The sequence below is a fragment of the Phyllobates terribilis genome, unplaced genomic scaffold (genome assembly GCF_046119375.1).
Source record: "Phyllobates terribilis strain yellow unplaced genomic scaffold, ASM4611937v1 Scaffold_1__5_contigs__length_1240528914, whole genome shotgun sequence".
Classification (NCBI taxonomy): domain Eukaryota; kingdom Metazoa; phylum Chordata; class Amphibia; order Anura; family Dendrobatidae; genus Phyllobates; species Phyllobates terribilis.
Window position 1 is genome coordinate 1,035,601,922 of NW_027362761.1, and position 19,792 is coordinate 1,035,621,713.

At 42.2% G+C, this 19,792-nt stretch overlaps 1 protein-coding gene across 1 annotated transcript in view; it reads right to left on the reverse strand.

Annotated features, from left to right (window-relative positions):
* Positions 1 to 19,792, reverse strand: part of GUCY1B1 (guanylate cyclase 1 soluble subunit beta 1) — a 113,466-nt gene that overhangs the window by 50,175 nt on the left and 43,499 nt on the right. Inside the window, exons 5-9 of the mRNA XM_073644957.1 lie at positions 19,334 to 19,531; positions 13,470 to 13,700; positions 11,235 to 11,351; positions 5,133 to 5,266; positions 3,913 to 4,110 (exon numbers count right to left, since the gene is read on the reverse strand). Of these exons, the coding sequence (XP_073501058.1) occupies positions 3,913 to 4,110; positions 5,133 to 5,266; positions 11,235 to 11,351; positions 13,470 to 13,700; positions 19,334 to 19,531 (878 nt within the window). The remainder of the gene's footprint in view (positions 1 to 3,912; positions 4,111 to 5,132; positions 5,267 to 11,234; positions 11,352 to 13,469; positions 13,701 to 19,333; positions 19,532 to 19,792) is intronic.

Below are 19,792 nucleotides of genomic sequence, written 5' to 3' on the forward strand. Positions count from 1 at the left end.
AGACACTCCTTTTAATGATGCTCCAAAGGTTCTGAATGGGGTAGAGGTCAGGGGAGCATGGGGGTCACACCATAAGTTTGTCCCCTTTTATGCCCATATCAGCCAGAGATGCAGATGTTTTATGTGCAGCATGAGATGGTGCATTATCATGCAGAAAAATGATCTTGCTGTGAAATACACGGTTCTTCTTCTTGAACCATGGCAGGAAGTGCTGTTTGAGAAAATCCACACACATTATGGAGTTCATCTTTAGCGCCTTCAGGGATCCTAAAGGGGCCGACAATCTCTCTCCCCATGATTCCAGCCCAAAACATTACTCCACCTCCTCCTTGTTGGCGCTGTAGCCGTGTTTGCATGGGGTGTCCATCAACCAGCCATCCTCCACTCCATCCATCTGGACCATCGAGCGCTGCACGGCACTCATCCGTGAACAAAACAGTTTTGAAATCAGTCTTCATGTAATGTTTGGCCCACTGGAGCCGTTTCTGCTTGTGTGAAGTGGATAGAGGAGGTCGACAGGATGGCGTATGCACAGCTGCAAACCTCTGAAGGACCCTGCATCTTGTTGTTCGGGGGACGTTGGAGGCACAAGCAGCTTCAAAAACTTGTCTGCTGCTATGACAAGGCTTTTTTGCCGCTGCTCTTTCAACCTGACGTAATTGCCTGTAGGAAAGAGTCCTCAATTTGCCCTTATCAGCACGCACACGTGTGTACTGTGAATCAGCTACATACTTCTTGATTGCCAAGACACTTCATCCTGATCATCGCACAATGTTGATTGTAGTCATGCCTTGACCTAAACACTCCACAATTTGTTGCTTCTCAGCAGCCGACACATCCTTTTTCTTTCCCATTTTGGCAGAAAATGTAGGCTGCTGAATAATGTGAGAGAGCCTTCTTAAGTAGTCTTGCCTTTCATTGGACACACCTGCCAAACTAATTAGCACTGGTGTCTGCAATTGCTTACAGTGATATAAAGAGCCCTGACACACATCACCATCAATGAGTTTAACTGACAAACAAACAAATTCTTCCCTTATCACTCCTAAACACTTTTTGCATAATAATTTGGAACACAGTGTACATGTGCTTTTCCACAAAACACCAGTGGTTCACGTAGTGAATCTTACAGTTCTAACTTGCCAACCGTGGTCTGTATGGAGTTGTTCAATAAAGGGCCCAAAATTAAGATAACATAGATGGGAGAGGTCTCTATGAATAGGAATTCCTAAGTATTTGATACCCTGTGAGGGCCAGGCAAAGGGAAAGTTGGACTGGATGGAATCCTATATGGATTTGGGGAGGGAGACATCGAGGGCCTCAGACTTCGCTGCATTGATTTTAAAATTTGACCATGTAACAAAGTGATCTATTTCAGCCATAACAGCATGGATGGATATATGTGATTGAGTGATATATACTAGGACATCATCAGCAAATAGAGAGCACTTGTACTCGGTGCCTCCCACCTCAATCCACCTAATATTGGGGTTATGGCGAATTGATGAGAGCAGGTGCTCCGTCACTAGGATGTATAAGAGAGGGGACAGAGAACATCCCTGCCTTGTCCCATTGGTGATTGTGAAAGGTGATGAAAATGTTCTGACGCGCCCCCTGGGCCTTGGGACACCCGGAGCCGGACCCTTTTTGGTGGATGCTGGTGGTTGTAGTCTCCGTGGCGGCAACCCGGTTCCGTGGCTCAGGGCGGTCAAACCAGTGGCGGAACTATTTATGTGGTTTTGATGTTTAAATGTCCGACTACGCCACCCGTGGATTGCGGTCAGAGTGAACCGCCGCTCCAGGGCAGACCGCTGAGGCTGGTGTTGTGGGTGCAGCAGAGCGTAGCATAACTCCCCACGGGAGGAGTATAGCCTCAGGACAGTGTATGCGGAGGATGGGGGTGATGGTGCAGGGCAGCAGCAGTAATGACACGGAGTCAGTGATGCAGTCCAGGGCCTTTACTCACAGTTCTTATTATCCAGACCACGTCTGCAGGTAACGGCTGCCCACGTCGTACTGTGCTCACCAGGTGAGGGGCTCAGACAACTCCCAGATAACTTTGGAGCGCTTCACAGGACCCCCTTTGTGTGTCCTTTGTCTGGCCTTTCTTACCAACCCTTCTGTCCGGCTGCCTCGGGCCTCCTCTTGGTAAACTTGGCGCCAGTTTCCCTGACCCTATGTGGTGCCTTCCTAGCGGGTGTAGCGAGGGGCTGCGCCACATAAAATGTCACAGCCTCCTGTTTCTAGCTGAGGGTCGTTTCCTGCCTCCACTAGTTTCGGGGACCGGTCTCCCCCTTTGGCCTGACCCCTCCACGCAGGTGGATTCGGGCGTGCGGTGGCGACTCGCCCGTCCGCACCCCTGGGATCCCTTCGTTCCTCGTTCCTGGAGCCTTCTCCGCTCCTCTTCCTTCCTTCTCCCTCTTCCAGGCCTTGGCCTCTGTTACTAGGCCCGCCTCCGGAGCAGAGCTCATGCAGAGCCCCTGCTCCCTGCCACTTCTGCTCAGACTTCTCTGCACTGAACTAAGATGGTGCCCACCTTTTATACTCCCTTCTCAATGCACCCAGGAACTGCTTCCTCCCTGCTCCTGCACTACAGGGTTCCCCTTCCTCGGTGTTCCCTCCCCCCACTCCAGCCAGGGACAGGGACTGTCGTGCCCATCTCAGGGGCATATTGGTCGCCCTGCCCCACGGCAATGTGGTGTAATGCATGCAGGTGTCGGGTCCTGATCCACACTACATCCTTACCTGAGAGTGAGATATCACACCTCTGGGTGAGGTGCAATACCTCTGTAGCAACCGAGCCCCCAGGGTGCTACAGTTCCATTTATCTTCAGCCTAGGTGATGTATTGTGATACAGGGCCGTGATTTTGGCTATAAAAGGGTCCCCTAGACACCTACCCCAAGCTTTTTAAGAGAATAATATATGGCGTGCCAGGAGACTCTATGGAATGCTTTCTCAGCATCCAACGAGAGTATCTAATTACAAATTTTTAACTGCATCTAGCCCAGGAAATACTTTGTGCCTAGTAGCAGTGTCTGCTAGTCAGCGGATTATCCCGGCTGTTAAGCAAGCTACACCACCTGTAGTTTGGACACTTAATTTTTTCAAAGGAAATGCTTCGGGACCACGGGATACTCAGTGAAGAGCATCAGGAGGCACCCCAAGGCATAGGGGCTCGGACTGGCAGTAGGATGCCTTGCGGTGGACAGCCGAGCTCGATCCTTATAAAAGCTTTTTAACTGCAGCAGCTTTAGTGGACGCTACTGGAGCTGGAATTACGCGGCTGCTGGCATGAGACTTGCCCTCCAATAGATCCTTGTAAATGGATTTAAAGTGTATTCATTCAAATTAGAGAGACAATTTAAATTAATAAGCTTAGAGCTGCCTCCACCACAGGGGGGCTCGCTCGACCCACCAGCGGACAGGCACCAGTATTGGGAGAGGGGGGCTGGCCGTCAGGGTCCACCGCGGCTCTGGCACAAACCCGGCGACACGGAGGTGGCACGGGCAGGAACGGACTGGCCGTGTCGGCTTCTCACTTTTTGGATTTTAGAAGGGCATGACATGCCTATATCTGTGTCTCCCCCTCCTTTTACTCCTCCACCTCTTTTCTTTTCGCATGACTATATGTACTTGTCACTTTTCCATGTGTTAGTTATGTCTTCTGAGCAGTTTGTCAGCTTCTGGACACCTTTGAAGGTGTTTTCTATGTGTTTCTATGTGTTTTTGTTTGCCTGCCATTGGTTTTAACGGTGTTCGAAGGTGTTCGACGAACAGTTCGGCGAACACACGGGTGTTCGACGAACCGAACCGAATTCGAACACTACGGGGGTGGCTCAACACTACTTATAAGATTCATTACATTTCTGATGTTATAATTACTCCAATATGATACAAAAGATTCTCTTACGTATCAGTCTTTTTCTTCTCATCTTCCAGGGCCCTGAGGGTGTGCTGCAGGCGGTCAGTAAGTATTTCCAGTTCTTGAGTCAACTTATACTCTTCTCTGAACTGTTCTCCAAGAAGTACTAGGTCACGAGTTGCATCATGGAGGGGGATGTCACTGAGGTACAGTCCTCTTCTTGTCAAGTCATCCAAGTTCATTACACTGTCATTACATGTATTATGGATTCATTGGTTATAAGACAAAGTATATTTAAAAATTACACTTGCATCAATGCACTATACCATCACATAATCTATTTAATTGGGAAGTAGTTTGTCACGTTCACAGCGCCCTCACGTTTCTTCCCCTCCTTAGGTCTAATGCTGCTTTTAACAACTCAAGGACACCCAATCATTGCAACCAATTACTGTGCTCAGGCTTGTGCCACCTACACTAGCGGAGCTGTGGAGCTCGCTGACTGGTTGTATGGGTCATTTGTAGTCAAAATGTCACTGCTGCAGCCTGCCAATAAGAGACCAAGGCAGCGGCACAGACCCTTTTAATGTATACAGTCTATGAAGCATATAGGGCACTTTATTTCTTAGGTTATACATGATAGGTAACATTTCTTGGTACCGCTTTATAAAGTAAATTATGGCTGTTTAAAGGGCGTTTTGTAGCTAAATGAAGGATACTTTAAAAGTGTTTCAAATAGAAACCAGTACAAATTTCTGTTCTAATATGAATATACAGTAAAAGCATCAGTATTGAGCCTCTGGGGTTCTGCTTCTGCATTTACTATAACACAGGATATAGGTTCCTCTCCCTCTTTCGTATTGGTGATATGTATGAAGGGGGCTGGCTTTCCTAGTAGAATAAGCCAAACAGCCAGCCCCCTTCATACATTCATTGTTTGTCATGGCTGATGCAGACACAGAGATACTGAGCAAGGGAAGGACTTAGCTATTCAAGTTAGCCTATCTGCCAGTCAGCTTTATAAGCATCAGGAAGGGCTAGTAGAGTATTTCTCAAGTGGAACGGTTACAAATTTGTTGACATGGACTATTTGAAACCCAAAATAGCAATAGCCATCAAGAAGACCATGCAGCCAAATTTCTATGTGAACTACATAATGCGTTTATACAAGATGTAAGATTAGTGATTCCCTGTCTAAAACCCGCTGCTTCCTTTCACACAGCTGTAGAATAACAATAATTTAAGGATTTTTTTGTATGATTTATTACCTTGGAGAACAGAGAAAAAGAATGTTGTCGGCTTCCGGCAAATAGATCATCTGTCCTTTCAGTCGCAGACAACTTATTTCAGTTAGAGTCAGTTCATCTTCAGTCTCTGATTTTTCCACATCCAGTAAACCTTCCTTTTATTAAATAACATAATATTATCAAAAACACACCATATTATACACCACTATATAGGCCGTAGTACATAGTAAAATGGCAGAAATCATTATCACAAGTGTTGGTGAGGAAACAAGATAGTTAGCAAGTGTCGACCATATCACCTTCCTAAGGTTACTTGTTTAAAGGGAATCTGTCACCAGGTTGTTTCCGCTTAATATGAGAGCAGCATAATGTAGAGACAGAGACCCCAATTCCAACAATGTCACTTACTGGGCTACTTGCTGTAGTTTTGATAAAATAAGTATCAGCAGGAGATTATCACTACAAGACTAGTAAACCTGCTGCCATGTAGTCCTCCATATTCATGAACTCTATGTAACCCTGCCCCCACCAGTGATTGGAAGCTTTCTGCCTATGCAGAGTGTTCACAGAAGCTGCCAATCAGTGGTGTGGGTGGGGTTATACAGAGCTCAGCATTCAGTGAACTGGTAGATCTGCAGAAGAGAAAACAGTTTACAATCAAAACTGCAGAAAACAGCCCAGTAAGTGACACAATCAGGAAACAGAGTCTTAGTCTGCTACTTTCAGATGTGGTATCAAAAACCCGGTGGCAGATTTAACATGGTGTAATACTATGTTTCAGAACAATACATAGTTGAATTATATTGAGGATTCTACTATATCTATGTCTTGATTGAAGGGATATTTATGTCCATTGTCGTACAGCACCCAGCCCCAAACAGCAGGGTTACTTGACTGGAGCACACCTTTACTCCATAAGGGAAGCTCTGTGCAGTCATATAGTATTACACAGCACCTATTACAAACAAATATAAGACCCTGACTCAGCCTGAGAGGGTTTTGCTCTTCATGGAGGCTGCCCACTGTAGCTTATAAGAGTTGTACGCCCTACTTGGAGGTAGAGAAGACCTAAATGAACCGCCTTTTAATGCTATTTCTATTTAAATTCACAGAAGTTCGAACTTAAAGGGGTTTTCCCACAAACAAAAGGACATTTTAATCAATAGATCTTGGAATAAAAATAAGTTCCACAATTGGATGTGTTTAAATAAAATGTTCCTGTGCTGAGATAATCTTATAAATGTTCCCCTTCTGTGTGCTGTGTAATGGCTGTGTCTGACCGTGCAGGAACATGGTCTGATCATACCACAGCTCCTGGGCAGGAGAGGAAGCAAAAGAGAATACACATGTGGAATTATATACTTAACAAAAAAGTGTGAAACAACTGAAAATATGTCTTATATTCTAGGTTCTTCAAAGTAGCCACGTTTTGCTTTGATGACTGCTTTGTACACTCTTGGCATTCTCTTGATGAGCTTCAAGAGGTAGTCATCGGAAATGGTTTTCACTTCACAGGTGTGCCCTGTCAGGTTTAATAAGTGGGATTTCTTGCCTTATAAATGGGGTTGGGACCATAAGTTGTGTTGTGCAGAAGTCAGGTGGATACACAGCTGATAGTCCTACTGAATAGACTGTTAGAATTTGTATTATGGCAAGAAAAAAGCAGCTAAGTAAAGAAAAATGAGTGGCCATCATTACTTTAAGAAATGAAGGTCAGTCAGTCCGAAAAATTGGGCAAACTTTGAAAGTGTCCCCAAGTGCAGTTGCAAAAACCATCAAGCGCTACAAAGAAACTGGCTAACATGAGGACCGCCCCAGGAAAGGAAGACCAATAGTCACCTCGGCTGCTGAGGATAAGTTTATCCGAGTCACCAGCCTCAGAAATCGCAGGTTAACAGCAGCTCAGATTAGAGACCAGGTCAATGCCACACAGAGTTCTAGCAGCAGACACATCTCTACAACAACTGTTAAGAGGAGACTTTGTGCAGCAGGCCTTCATGGTAAAATAGCTGCTAGGAAACCACTGCTAAGGACAGGCAACAAGCAGAAGAGACTTGTTTGGGCTAAAGAACACAAGGAATGGACATTAGACCAGTGGAAATCTGTGCTTTGGTCTGATGAGTCCAAATTTGAGATCTTTGGTTCCAACCACCGTGTCTTTGTGCGACGCAGAAAAGGTGAACGGATGGACTCTACATGCCTGGTTCCCACCGTGAAGCATGGAGGAGGAGGTGTGATGGTATGGGGGTGCTTTGCTGGGGATTTATTCAAAATTTAAGGAATACTGAACCAGCATGGCTACCACAGCATCTTGCAGAGGCATGCTATTCCATCCGGTTTGCGTTTAGTTGGACCATCATTTATTTTTCAACAGAACAATGACCTCAAACACACCTCCAGGCTGTGTAAGGGCTATTTGACCAAGAGGGAGAGTGATGGGGTGCTACGCCAGATGAGCTGGCCTCCACAGTCACCAGACCTGAACCCAATCGAGATGGTTTGGGGTGAGCTGGACTGCAGAGTCAAGGCAAAAGGGCCAACAAGTGCTAAGCATCTCTGGGAACTCCTTCAAGATTGTTGGAAGACCATTTCCGGTGACTACCTCTTGAAGCTCATCAAGAGAATGCCAAGAGCGTGCAAATCAGTCTTCAAAGCAAAAGGTGGCTACTTTGAAGAACCTAGAATATAAGACATATTTTCAGTTGTTTCACACTTTTTTGTTAAGTATATAATTCCACATGTGTTAATTCATAGTTTTGATGCCTTCAGTGTAAATGTACAATTTTCATAGTCATCAAAATACAGAAAAATCTTTAAATGAGAAGGTGTGTCCAAACTTTTGGTCTGTACTGTATATGGTCACATTATCATCATTCGTTCAAAGCACGATGGAAATTTACAAGGTCAATCCTGGCCTAGACTAGTTAGATAACAGAGGCAGGGTGTCTGACAAAATGTTCTTGTGAGAAAAAGTGTGAGAAAGTTCCATGTAAAGCATGAGAAAAGAAGGAAAGAAGTATGTTATGCAAGGAGTGATAATAACATGATTTTGAAACAAGCAGACAAAATGGAGTTGCTATAGCATGAATATCAATATGTCATTAACATTTGGATAGCATGAATATTAATATGTCCTTTACAGAACATTTTACTTAAACACATCCAATTGTGGAACTTATTATTATTCCAAGATCTATTGATTAAAATTAACTTTTGTTTGTGGGAAAACCCCTTTAATCCTTGGTCTTCTGTCCTCTAGATTTTTTTAGATGATGTTGTCCATTACAAATTTTCATTCATTTTTTATGAAAAAGGGCGTAGCTGAGGACTGATTTATCTTTATATCATGCGATGTTATAGCCACAGGGCATTACGTGGAAGCCATTGTGGTTGCACTTTAGGCCATGTCAGTCTTGTGTTGCTGATGCAATCTTCTGCAATGTGTAAGATGGTCTCAATCATTTTTTGGGTGATTCGCACAAATCAAAAATGTTTGAATTCACTGGGATCTGCAAATTTCATGAAATTCAACAGAAATTCAATTGGCATTAACTTATTATCTCTAGTAACTATCTGTTAAGAGGTCTTTCAGATTGTGAGCTTTACTGACATGGAGAGGAGGATGCTCACCAGCGTATCGTGCTGGATGTGCAATTTTGGGAAGAATATACTGTATAATCTTTTAATATTGCAGTTGTATGATGCGTTGTCGGGTGGTTCTCTGCGGCAGAGATTTTCTAACAATTATATAATAACTATGTGTTTTGAGTGGTTATAGATTTTATTGCATTTGCCACTACTTTACTATAGGGTTTATTAACACGTCCGATTTTTCCACGTACGGATAGAACGGACTGATTATCCTGATCAGACTCTAATCAGACTTTGATCAGAGTGTGCCATCCGTTTTCTCGTAAGTGAAGAACTAAAAAAAATGTCTCCACCTTTTCCTTTCTGACAGTGAAAATCAGACCGCACTACGATGCCAATTTTTTTTTATGCATCCATTGACTTGCATTGACGATTTTGATCCGGCTCTCGGATCAAAATCAGACATGTCTCCATGGCCTCATACGGATAGTACTTGTATACGAATATTGGACATCTGAATGAGCCCTAGCTTGAATAAAACAAGAGGGAAAGAAAGGGAAACTTAACTTTCACTGATATCAGGAGTGGAAAACTTTCTCAGAAATTAACAACTGAACTATCAACACCTTGTCTGATGATCTTTTGTTTTATGTAGAACATTGACAGTAGAAGGTAATAAAGATAACAGCCATGAGCTGAGCAATATACATGAATTCAACCATGTTTCATTCTTTTTCCTTGATATTAAGGAGAGTCGACAATTAAACTTCTGACCATCACAATAAAAGGAAGGGACACTTCATTAAGACTGCCTGGCACTATGTGACATGTAAACTTTCTACGACAGTCTTGGGTTGCTATGATCCTATGTAGTCCAAATAAAATCTTGCTGTATATTTTAAAATGTATTTTCCATTTTGTTTTTCCCGTGCTGAGACGCCTGAACGGTGGGTAAACATAACCTTATTAGGAGATATTTCAGCTTTACACATAGTATAAATGAGAGCTGGCTGTGAACTCATATGTCGAGCCCATCATAAATATTCTAGAAATAAGGCCAACAATTCAATACATTACATGAAAATTCACTTTTGCAAAAGATTTCCCTTGTTCTCCTTAGCAACAGGCATTTTTCTGATCATAGACATGCCTGGTCTGTTGCCAACAGGCACATGAGAAGTCTCAGCAGGAGTGGAGCTTAGCTGGAGGTTCACATGTATTTTCTAAATGAGTCTTTAAGTGATAGGATGAGAATTATAACGGTTGCAGCTGCATAATTCAGTAATCCATCAAATATAACACGTCCCGTCACGGAGTCAGGACACTTTTAATTAGGGCATCTACTACACACTCATTAAAATTAGTCATGTGGATGCTACTGAATAGCCCTGTTGTGTATAGGTTATGTGATTCCCCTCAGCTTATTATTGGGGTGATAAAGATCAGAATACAGCATGTAACGCAATGGCCCTGGGCACTAGGCAAAGTGTTTGGTGGGAGGAAATCCGCAAAAGATATGGTGAAGTGATACCTAGGAGACAAGGCAGAGTATAAAATGGGAAGCAGTGGCCATCCTGAGGCAGACCTGTGCAATAATCATCTGCCTAATCAGCATCTGGATATGCCACACCTGTGTGGTGGATGAATTCTGGGCAAAGGACAAGCGCTCACTAACACAGATCTATAAAAATTTGTAAACAATATTTGAGAGAAAAAGGCCTTTTGTGGACATAGAAAAAGTCTTAGATCTTTGACTTCAGCTCATGAAAAATGGGAACAAAAATAAAAGCGTTGCGTTTATATTTGTGTTCAGTGTAGTAAGGAATGGATCATATCCACTTCCAGATGTGGGGTCTAAGAGCAGACAGGAAGTCTCCTTCACACATCCTCAATCTTTTATTTCCCATGCTACACTGTGTAATATTCCCATCCTTATTCTTCTGCATTAACCCCACTAAAAACCTTGAACTTTTCGTCTGTTTCACTATATATTTTAAACATTTTTGCACCATAATGTTAGGAGATTTCCATCAACGTTCTATTCAAGACAATGCTGTGCAGAGCCCAATTTCCTAGTTCCAGATAGGGGATAACTTAATATCTTGGGAATAACCCTTTAAATGAAAGAGTTACTGTAAGGCTTTCAAATTCACTTTAGAAATCAATTTAAATGTGTTGCTTTAACGAAAGAACTCTAGAGAGCTCTGCACCTCTCTACATCTCCTCCTTGAAACCCATTACCCACTATTCCTGCTCTCCATATTTTGCCAATGATATAAAACAAACATCCTCCATATTTCAAACTTTCCACTCTCATCTCTAGGATTTTTCTCATGCTGCACTAGTTTTCTGGAATGTAATACCCCAGATAATTGGAATAATTCCCAACATCTACAATTTATCCTTGTCCTAAACACACAACCTTTTAGGCAGGTTTATAGCAATCCATAATTTGAATCTGTAGTTTATCCAGTGACTCACAGTGAAAAATAGAGTATATGTGCACTCATAGCTTTATTAATTATGCTTTACCTTACTCCTCAGGACAAACACAGTGTTGATATGAGACAGGATTCCATGGAAGCTTATGTCAATATGGGGTCGTACCAAGGAGAAAACTGACAGCAGGTTACAGTTTCCAGGCTGAAGCTATAAATTTATGAGGAAAGAAACATTAATATTGAATATACATGTTTTATATAGTAAAAAGGTATGGCAAACAAGTACAGAGAAATAAATGGTGCCAAATAAGACTATTATTCAAGTATCATAAAGTGTTCCTCTAACTAAGCTGTGAAACAGTTACTCATCCTATATCCAGCATATCTATAACCTAAAGCTGCTACTGAATGTAGTAAATAAGAACTTAGCTTTGTAGATGGCTACAAACAGAATTTGTACATGTCAAATGCAGTAAAGTTAATAAGTGGCTCCGAGCAATTAATAAAATGTAACCTAGCAGGACAGAAGCAAACAAACCAAGCTCAAATTTGACAATAGATACATAAATAAAGTCACAGTTTCATACCCATTGCTGCTTCCAAACTACAGGTTGGCACCATCCAGACGTTTGGGTATGAAACTGAGACTTTATTTATGAGTCTATTGTTAGCACTCGAGCACTTTCTTTGTTCCAGTCTTACCAGGTTACATTTTATTGTATTTGTTTTCTTTTTTATCTTCCATCCTGGTGTAACAGGCTAAATTAACCCCTGTCCAGATTAAACCCGGGTATAGTTTGGCCCAGGCCAGAGTATACCCCGAGGGATAAACTGTTCTAGGCCAAACTATACCCCTCCAGGCTACAATACATCCCTCTATTTTATGAGCCCTTGTAAATGTGATAGATTTTAGTTGCCATTTTTTAATAACTTAAAAATGACTTACATGTAGTGGGAAGGTATTTGTGTTGTTAATCACATGATGAAGATTGATCTTACAATATAATGTGAATGGTACCGGACAATAGTCATTACACCTCCAGAGTGACCATGGGCGTCTTGGCTACTTCTCTAACTAGTGTTCTCCTTGCTTGGAATGCCAATTTAGGAGGACAACCATGTCTTGGTAGGTTTCCAATTGTGCCATATCCCTTCCATTTTTTGATGATGGATTAAAAAATGCTCCGTGAGATGTTCAGAGCTTGAGATATTTTTTTATAACTGAACCCTGCTTTACTCTTCCCCACAACTTTATCCCTGACCTGCCTGGTGTGTTCCTTGGTTTTATTCTGCTGTTTGATCCCTAATGTTCTCAAACAAACCTCTGAGGTCTTCACAAAACAGCTGCAGTTATATTGAGACTAAATTATACACAGATGGACTCAATTTACTAATTATATGACTTCTGGAGTTAATTGGTCACTCGGGATTTTATTTAGGATTATCAGATTACAGAGGGTTGAAAATAAATACATGTCACAATTTATATTTTTAAACTAATTCAAAAACCATATATCATTTCGTTTACACGTCACCAATTATTGCTACTTTGTTTTTGTATATCACATAAAATCTCCAAAAAATACATTTAAGTTTGTGGGTGTAACGTGAAAAATTGTGGAAAAGTTCATGGGGTGTGAATACTTTTTCAAGGGACTATATGTCAAAAAATGTTATGACTTATCAAAATTTTTAAAAAAGTTAAGCTACACTTTAATGATAGTTAAGTTTTGTTGGTGACAAGTAAATTAAAGAAAATGTCCCATAAAAAAATGTATTTTGTAATCCCTTTTAATTATATATGCAATTGTAATGATGTGTAAGTGTAAAAATATTGATTGATCCTCTTATTCCCCGGTTTCTACCGCCACTCTGATTCTTTTCTTGCCTCTGTGATTTGAAAACAGACTAACCAGGTCACACAGCGGTTTGGGAGTGAACTTGAAGTTGATTTCTCAATGTAAGTCTATGGAACCTCATTGTGAGGCTACATAAAAGCTTACATTGTGGAAGTACTGTAGCTCTGCCACACACAATGGTCCATGTGTGAGCTACCAAAGAAGTGGGGCGATCATATGGGACAAGAACAGTGCTGACAGCAGAAAAGATGGAAATTGGTAAGAATTGTATTTAACCAGTAAGCTAGTATTTAACCAATAACAGTAACTGATCCCAGCAAAGATAGGAAGAAAATATTCCCAAAGGAAAGGTTTGGAAATATTATTCTTGTCTGCTTTTTTGGGATTTATTCTTATCTTTAGTTAAAATTTACAAACTGAAATTAGACGTTATGTGGTTTAAAAGATAGATAGATAGATAGATTTACCTGAGGAAGAACCCTGTAGATTGCATTTCCACACTGAGTAACAACAAGATCTCTATCAAACATTATATGAAAAGGGAAGGCTTTGCAGAACGTGTAAGGACTGATACGGGATTCTTGAGTTCCATTTTCCTCAAATCTGTCCAGGTCTTCATAAAAGTCTTCTTCTCTGGAGTCCTTTTCTTCTATCAGGAATTGTGTGTGGTCACACTCCTCATTTCTTTGTTGAACGACCTTAGCAAAACAGCAAAAAGCAAACTCATTTTTATGTATTTGGTTAGGCTTTTTGCACTCAGTTGTATGTTTAAAAGGTTTCCAAAACTTTCATATAAAGTATGACAGTGTCATCAGGCATCGCATTTCATTCTAAAAAAAAATACTGCATAGTATAAGTATTTTCCACCGAGTGCCTCTGCAAGGAAAAGTGCAGTTATTACATTCAACAACAAAAAAAAGTGAACCCCAACATATACTGGCTAGATAGAGTACACTTGACCCCATTTTGGTCATAGGGGAGGTCCATGGATCTGTTTACTGTACACTGCAGACAAGGGGTAAATGAGCCTTAGTTATGCACATGTAATCTATCGTCTGAAAATGTATCCACGCAATAGATTCCTAGTTTGGATTTTACATTTCATACATTATCAGTCATCACTCCCAGCATTGTTAGCAGTTCTATTTACCTTACTGTAGGTACAGACAGTGGTGTATGCATTTTTTCTCATTTCTAATAGTAGATCTTAGAATTTATGATGAATAAAGTCAAGTTTCTCATATATTTTGACTAATATACAATTTAAAAGACATGGCTTAAAACATTAAGGAGCTCAAGAAAAAATGCAACAGGTGCTTGGCTATAGAGGATACAGAGGAGGCCCTCAGCAGTCATATCTGGACCACGGAACATGAGGCCAATAATAGAAATGGCACACGATAAGTGATGAGCCCCATTAAAGACTGATTTGGCCCTTGTAGCTACATGTAACTGATGTGGGAGAAAGCCAGTATTGCATGGTACCCACGAAAACTAATGGAAGACTATTTAAAACACAGTTGATACAAGCGTGCAGCAGCAAATGGAACTCTACATGTCCATATGCTGGACATGTACAGAAACGTTGATTGTCCTTTTGGTTCACCATCTTTAAAGCCCACCTCTGTAGAAAACAGCGGCCAGTTGGTAAGCTCGCGTCTTCAATTACAGTACATGCGTTGAAGTTCATTATACTGATTATTGCAGCTGCTACGCAACATTAATTTACAACATTTCATGCAACAGCTTTCCTAATTATTTTTAAGAAGTGGCAATACTGAAGTAATAGACTATATTTTATATTTTAACCAAGGGACAAAGTCAATTATCATCAAATTTCAGGCAGTTAATTCTATGCAATGTTCACCCATGTAAATCCTGAATAATCCTGAATAAATATATTCCCCCTTCTGCCAAGCTAAGAGACTGCTTAGGAGAAATACACACAGCAATGGTAATGAGCTAATAAAAGTGTGACTAATGGTAATGCAGATGTTCAAGTATTTTTTAAATATTTTACTTAATTGCAGCACAAATTTAAGATTTTATGAAGAACCGACTAATGCAGGAGAATCTCCTACATATAATCTACTAATCATTAGCTGCTTAAATGTAACATCCACAAACTGTTCTACACTGCACTTAAAGCAGATATGTTGCCAAATTCTACAATACAACCGGATTACAATGACCGGTAACACCTCTATACACAGCTGACAACACAGGATCCACCACTCACAACAATTTATGTTAAAGCTCTCCTCCTCCTTCTACACCAGTGTTCCTCAACTCCAGTCCTCAAGATCCACCAACAGGTCATGTCTTCAGGATTGGGGAACACTGATGCAAACATTGATCTCAGATTAGAGTATTCTAAGTTTATACTTCTGTGCAAGCACACAAGGTCTTTGTTTGTCCATTGCTGTAAATGTCTATTTGGAGAACAGGAGTAAGAGTTTACTATTAGACCTCGTACCCATTGGGAAAATTGCAAGTTTTACTAATATAGATAGTAAAATGAATAATAAAAACTATTTTTTTTAACTAAATGTAATATAAAAGCCTGATTTAAACAGTAGGTTATTTTCTAACACTTTCTCATTTAAAGGGAACCTGCCATCTCGGAAAACGCTATTTACCTGCATATACAGGGTTAATATGCAGGTAAATAGCATTACAATGCTGCCCAGCCACCTTACCAAAAGTGCGGCTACTGGAAAAAAATGAACTTATTTCCTCCCAGGAACCACCGGCTTTAAGTCATGGGAGCGTTCATGAACTGGTTACAGTCATCACTCACAGCACCACTCACAATATTATGAGCGCGGCCGTAAGAACGCACCAGCACTATGAGTGACAGCCGGGTCTGCAGCGCATCTTGTTACAGCAAACCGTCAATCAATGTTCTGGGGTGAGCTTACATAGTACATGAGTGGTGCTGTTAATTATGACAGTAGCCACTTTCTGAACGCCCCCATAATCAAAAGCCAGCTGCTCCCTTGAAATAAGTTCATTATCTCCCAGTAGTCACACTTTCATGTAAGCTGCCGGACATCATTGTATCGCCATTTACCAGCAGATTAACCCTATCTATTTATTTAATGGCCTTCGGCTCAGTCTTGATCCATGACGACTTGATGGATGAACACTCTGTAGGAAAAGAAAATCAATGTTGTGCAAGCTTAGATAGGTCCACCTTCACCGCCATTATCTTGATTGTATCAAGCCATGGGGTTACTGGGCATCCTCTTTGCCTTGTTCCTATTATTCTTCTGACAATGATGTCCTTCTCCAGTGATTGTTCTCTTTGTATGATGTGTCCAAAGTAGGCAAGTCATAGATTCATGATCTTTGCTTTGAGTGACATGTCTGGCTTGATTTGTTCCAAAATTGATTTGTTTGTTTTTCTTGCCATCCATGGTATTGATAACATCCATCTCCAGCACCACATTTCAAAGGTATCGATTCTTCCTCTGTCTTGTTTCCTTATCGTCCAGGTTTCGCATCCGTGTTACCACAGAAAAGACCAAACTATGTACGATCGATGTCTTCATCGCCAGTGAAATGTAGGTTAAAGTCCTTTACAACTTCCAATTCGTCGCCTTTCATCTCAAATGTGTCCTGGTTGTATCTGGCAGTTGTCAATATCTTTGTCTTCCTTGTGTTGAGTAGTAGTCCCAAGTTCGAGCTTTCCATTTGACAGTCCTTATTAAAACCCTTTATTACATCTACGCTTGTTGCTATCAATGTTATATCATCTGCGTATTTAAGATTTTTGATGATTTTGATTCCTTCTTGTCGGCAAGTCCAGCCTTCCTGAAAATAGCTTCTGCATATAAATTGAAGAGAAATGATGACAGGATGCAGCCTTAGTTAATGCCTCGCTCTACTTAGATCCATGCAGTTTCACCAAATTCCGTTTGGACTGTTGCTTTTTGGTCAATGTAAAAGTTTCTAATGAGGCTAATCAAATGGTTCGGCACTCCCATAACCTTCCACCCAATTTTGGAAACTATACCTCTTGGGGAATTCATCTTGAGATCTAGTGAGGATTTTTAACCCTCAGGCGATTCACAGAATTGAATAACATTGGGCTGAGTCAAATTACCATTTTTTCCACTAAAATGCTGCTTTGGCCCCAAGTTTTTAATTTTCAAAAGGGATAATAGAAAAAATTGAACAGTACAATATGTTACACAATTTCTCCTAAGTAAACGAATACCCCATATGTTGTCAAAAACTACTTTTGAAGCACAGTGCAAAGCTTAGAAGGGAAGAAGCACCATATTGGATTTCAGATATTGCTGGAATGGTTGGAGGGAGTCATGTCACATTGGCAGAGCTGCTGAGTTGCGAGAACAGTCTCCTATAAGTGAATCTCCTATAAGTGACCCTATTTTACAAACTACACCCCACAATGAAATCACCTAGGTGTGCAGTGAGCATGTTGATACCACATGTGCCTCGCAGAATTTTATACCATTGGGCGGTGAAGAAAGAAGAATTACATTTTTACCACTAACATGTTGTTTTAGCTCAAAATTTCAGTACATTATGCAAAGCTTGTGCTACTGGAGACTTCTCCCAGCCTCCTAAATGTTGTGAGTTAGGGTGTTAAACAGCTAGCAATGCTGCGGGCACCGTTCCTGGCTGTGAGAGTCGGGGCTCGTCTATCACGTAAACCAAGCTCCCGGCGGCGATCGCATGTGCACAGCTCCTGTGTCTAACACAATGGCAATGACCATCCTATACCTCATCATTCGGGAACCCCTATCTGCCCATGACGTACGTCAATAGGGCTTAAACATCAAACGAAAAAAAGGATTATACAGCCACTCTGGCATATATTTTCATAGTATGTCCACTAACCTCTTCAGGTCTAAAATATCTATTTCCTAATCCTAAAGTATCTTAAGTTGTATTTAGAAATTTGTTACAGATCCTATATATAGAGGCTTCCAAACTGTATGAAATGATGGCAAGGATATGCACTCACTTCAGCAATGGTCGAGTTCTAATCACTGAAAGCCCACTACTCGTCCAAATGAAAAGGTTGCAGTTCTTGCCAGGGCAGAAATGACAGGATGTAGCATCGGCGTCTCTGCCCCCTGCCAGGCAGAGACGCCGTCCCTCTCACCGCCGCGCTCCCCGCCCGGCGTTCTCCAGCGCTCCTCTTCCTGCTGCTGTTGGTGCGCGCAGCTTCCCGGGCACAGTGCTTAGGGTGCGCGCGCTCCCTCCCTCTTAAAGGGGCCGCGCGCGCCGCCCTAAGGAGTCCCCGGCCAACTGCCGGAGGTCCTCCCATATAAAAGGCACCTCCTCCAAAATGGAGGTGCCCGAGCCATAGGTGTTTCACAGTGTACTTACCTCTGCTTCAGCCCTCAGGTCCCGCTGCTAGCCTGACTACTTGTCCTGCCCGCCAACCTGACTACCAGTCCAGTCCGCCAGCCTGACTACTCTCCAGCCCGACAGTCTGTCTTCCGTTCAGTCCGCCAGTCTGTCTATGGGCTTTGCCCGCCTGCTTACCTGGAAGCACCTGCCCGCTACCTGCTGTGCCTACCTGGAGGCTCCTGCTTGCTACCTGCCGTGCCTACCTGGAGGCTCCTGCTGTCACTTGCTGTGACCACCTGTCAGCCTACCTGGAGGCTCCTACCTGTCACTTGCCGTGACCACCTGTCAGCCTACCTGGAGGCTCCTGCCTGTCACTTGCCGTGACCACCTGTCAGCCTACCTGGAGGTCCCTGCCCGTCACTTGCCGTGACCACCTGACAGCCTACCTAGAGGCTCCTGCCTGTCAACTGCCGTGACCACCTGACAGCCTACCTTGAGGCTCCTGCCTGTCACCTGCCGTGTCTGCCAGTCCATCCACCTGGATCACTCGTCAGCCTGCCTGCTGTGCCCATCTGCTATACCGGTCAGTCCCTGCCATCTGTACCGTGGGAGTCACCTGCTCCCTTACAAGGTCGTCCCCAGAGTAGCACCTGGTCCCCCTGCTCGGACCCTCCCTGGTCACAGAGTCGATTGAGCCGCTGTACGACCTAGGTCGCTCCGAGTTGATACCTAGTTACGCCCCTCTGGGTCCCTCCTTGCACCGCAGCACAGAGGTTTCACCTCCCGGGTCCGTAACACAGGATTGATCTACACTGTTGTTGGATCCCAGTTTGTCTATGGTTTCATAGAGTTCACAGCAGTGATGGTACCAGATTATCCTATAAACTCAGAATACAATGGCTACAAGGTACTATAATGAGGCTAGCCCAATACCTGAATGAAGAAAAACATAACTAGCTCTAAGATAACATACTGTAGTTTGGAACACTATTGAAAAACTCACCTTCATAACTATTTCTGTTCCATGGATTTGCTGCGCCACTGTCTTAACGATCCCAATAACAATATCTTGCAGTCCTTCTCTCTCTGAATAATAGTGTAAAATAAGGCCTTTCCCCTTTTCTGCATCAGTACATCTAAATGATGGAGCACGCATACCTGGATAGATTGTACCCAAGTGATCGTGCAAAGCATCGAGGTTCTGTAAAGATGAAGAAAATATCAAAATAAGATTTGTAAAAAGAAATCAGACTTAACCAGCAAAAAATGGCACAGTGATAATGATTGTTGTAATACTACAGTCGTCTGGCCTGTGACCTGTCTACGATCCGAATGTTCTTTTACAGCCAAATTGGAGCTCTAAAAAAATCGTGAGGCAGCAAGATGTACAAATGTCTTTGGACTTTTTGTAACTTGCCATGCATCGTAATACAGAAAATGTCTGCTATGAGTTTAAAGAGAA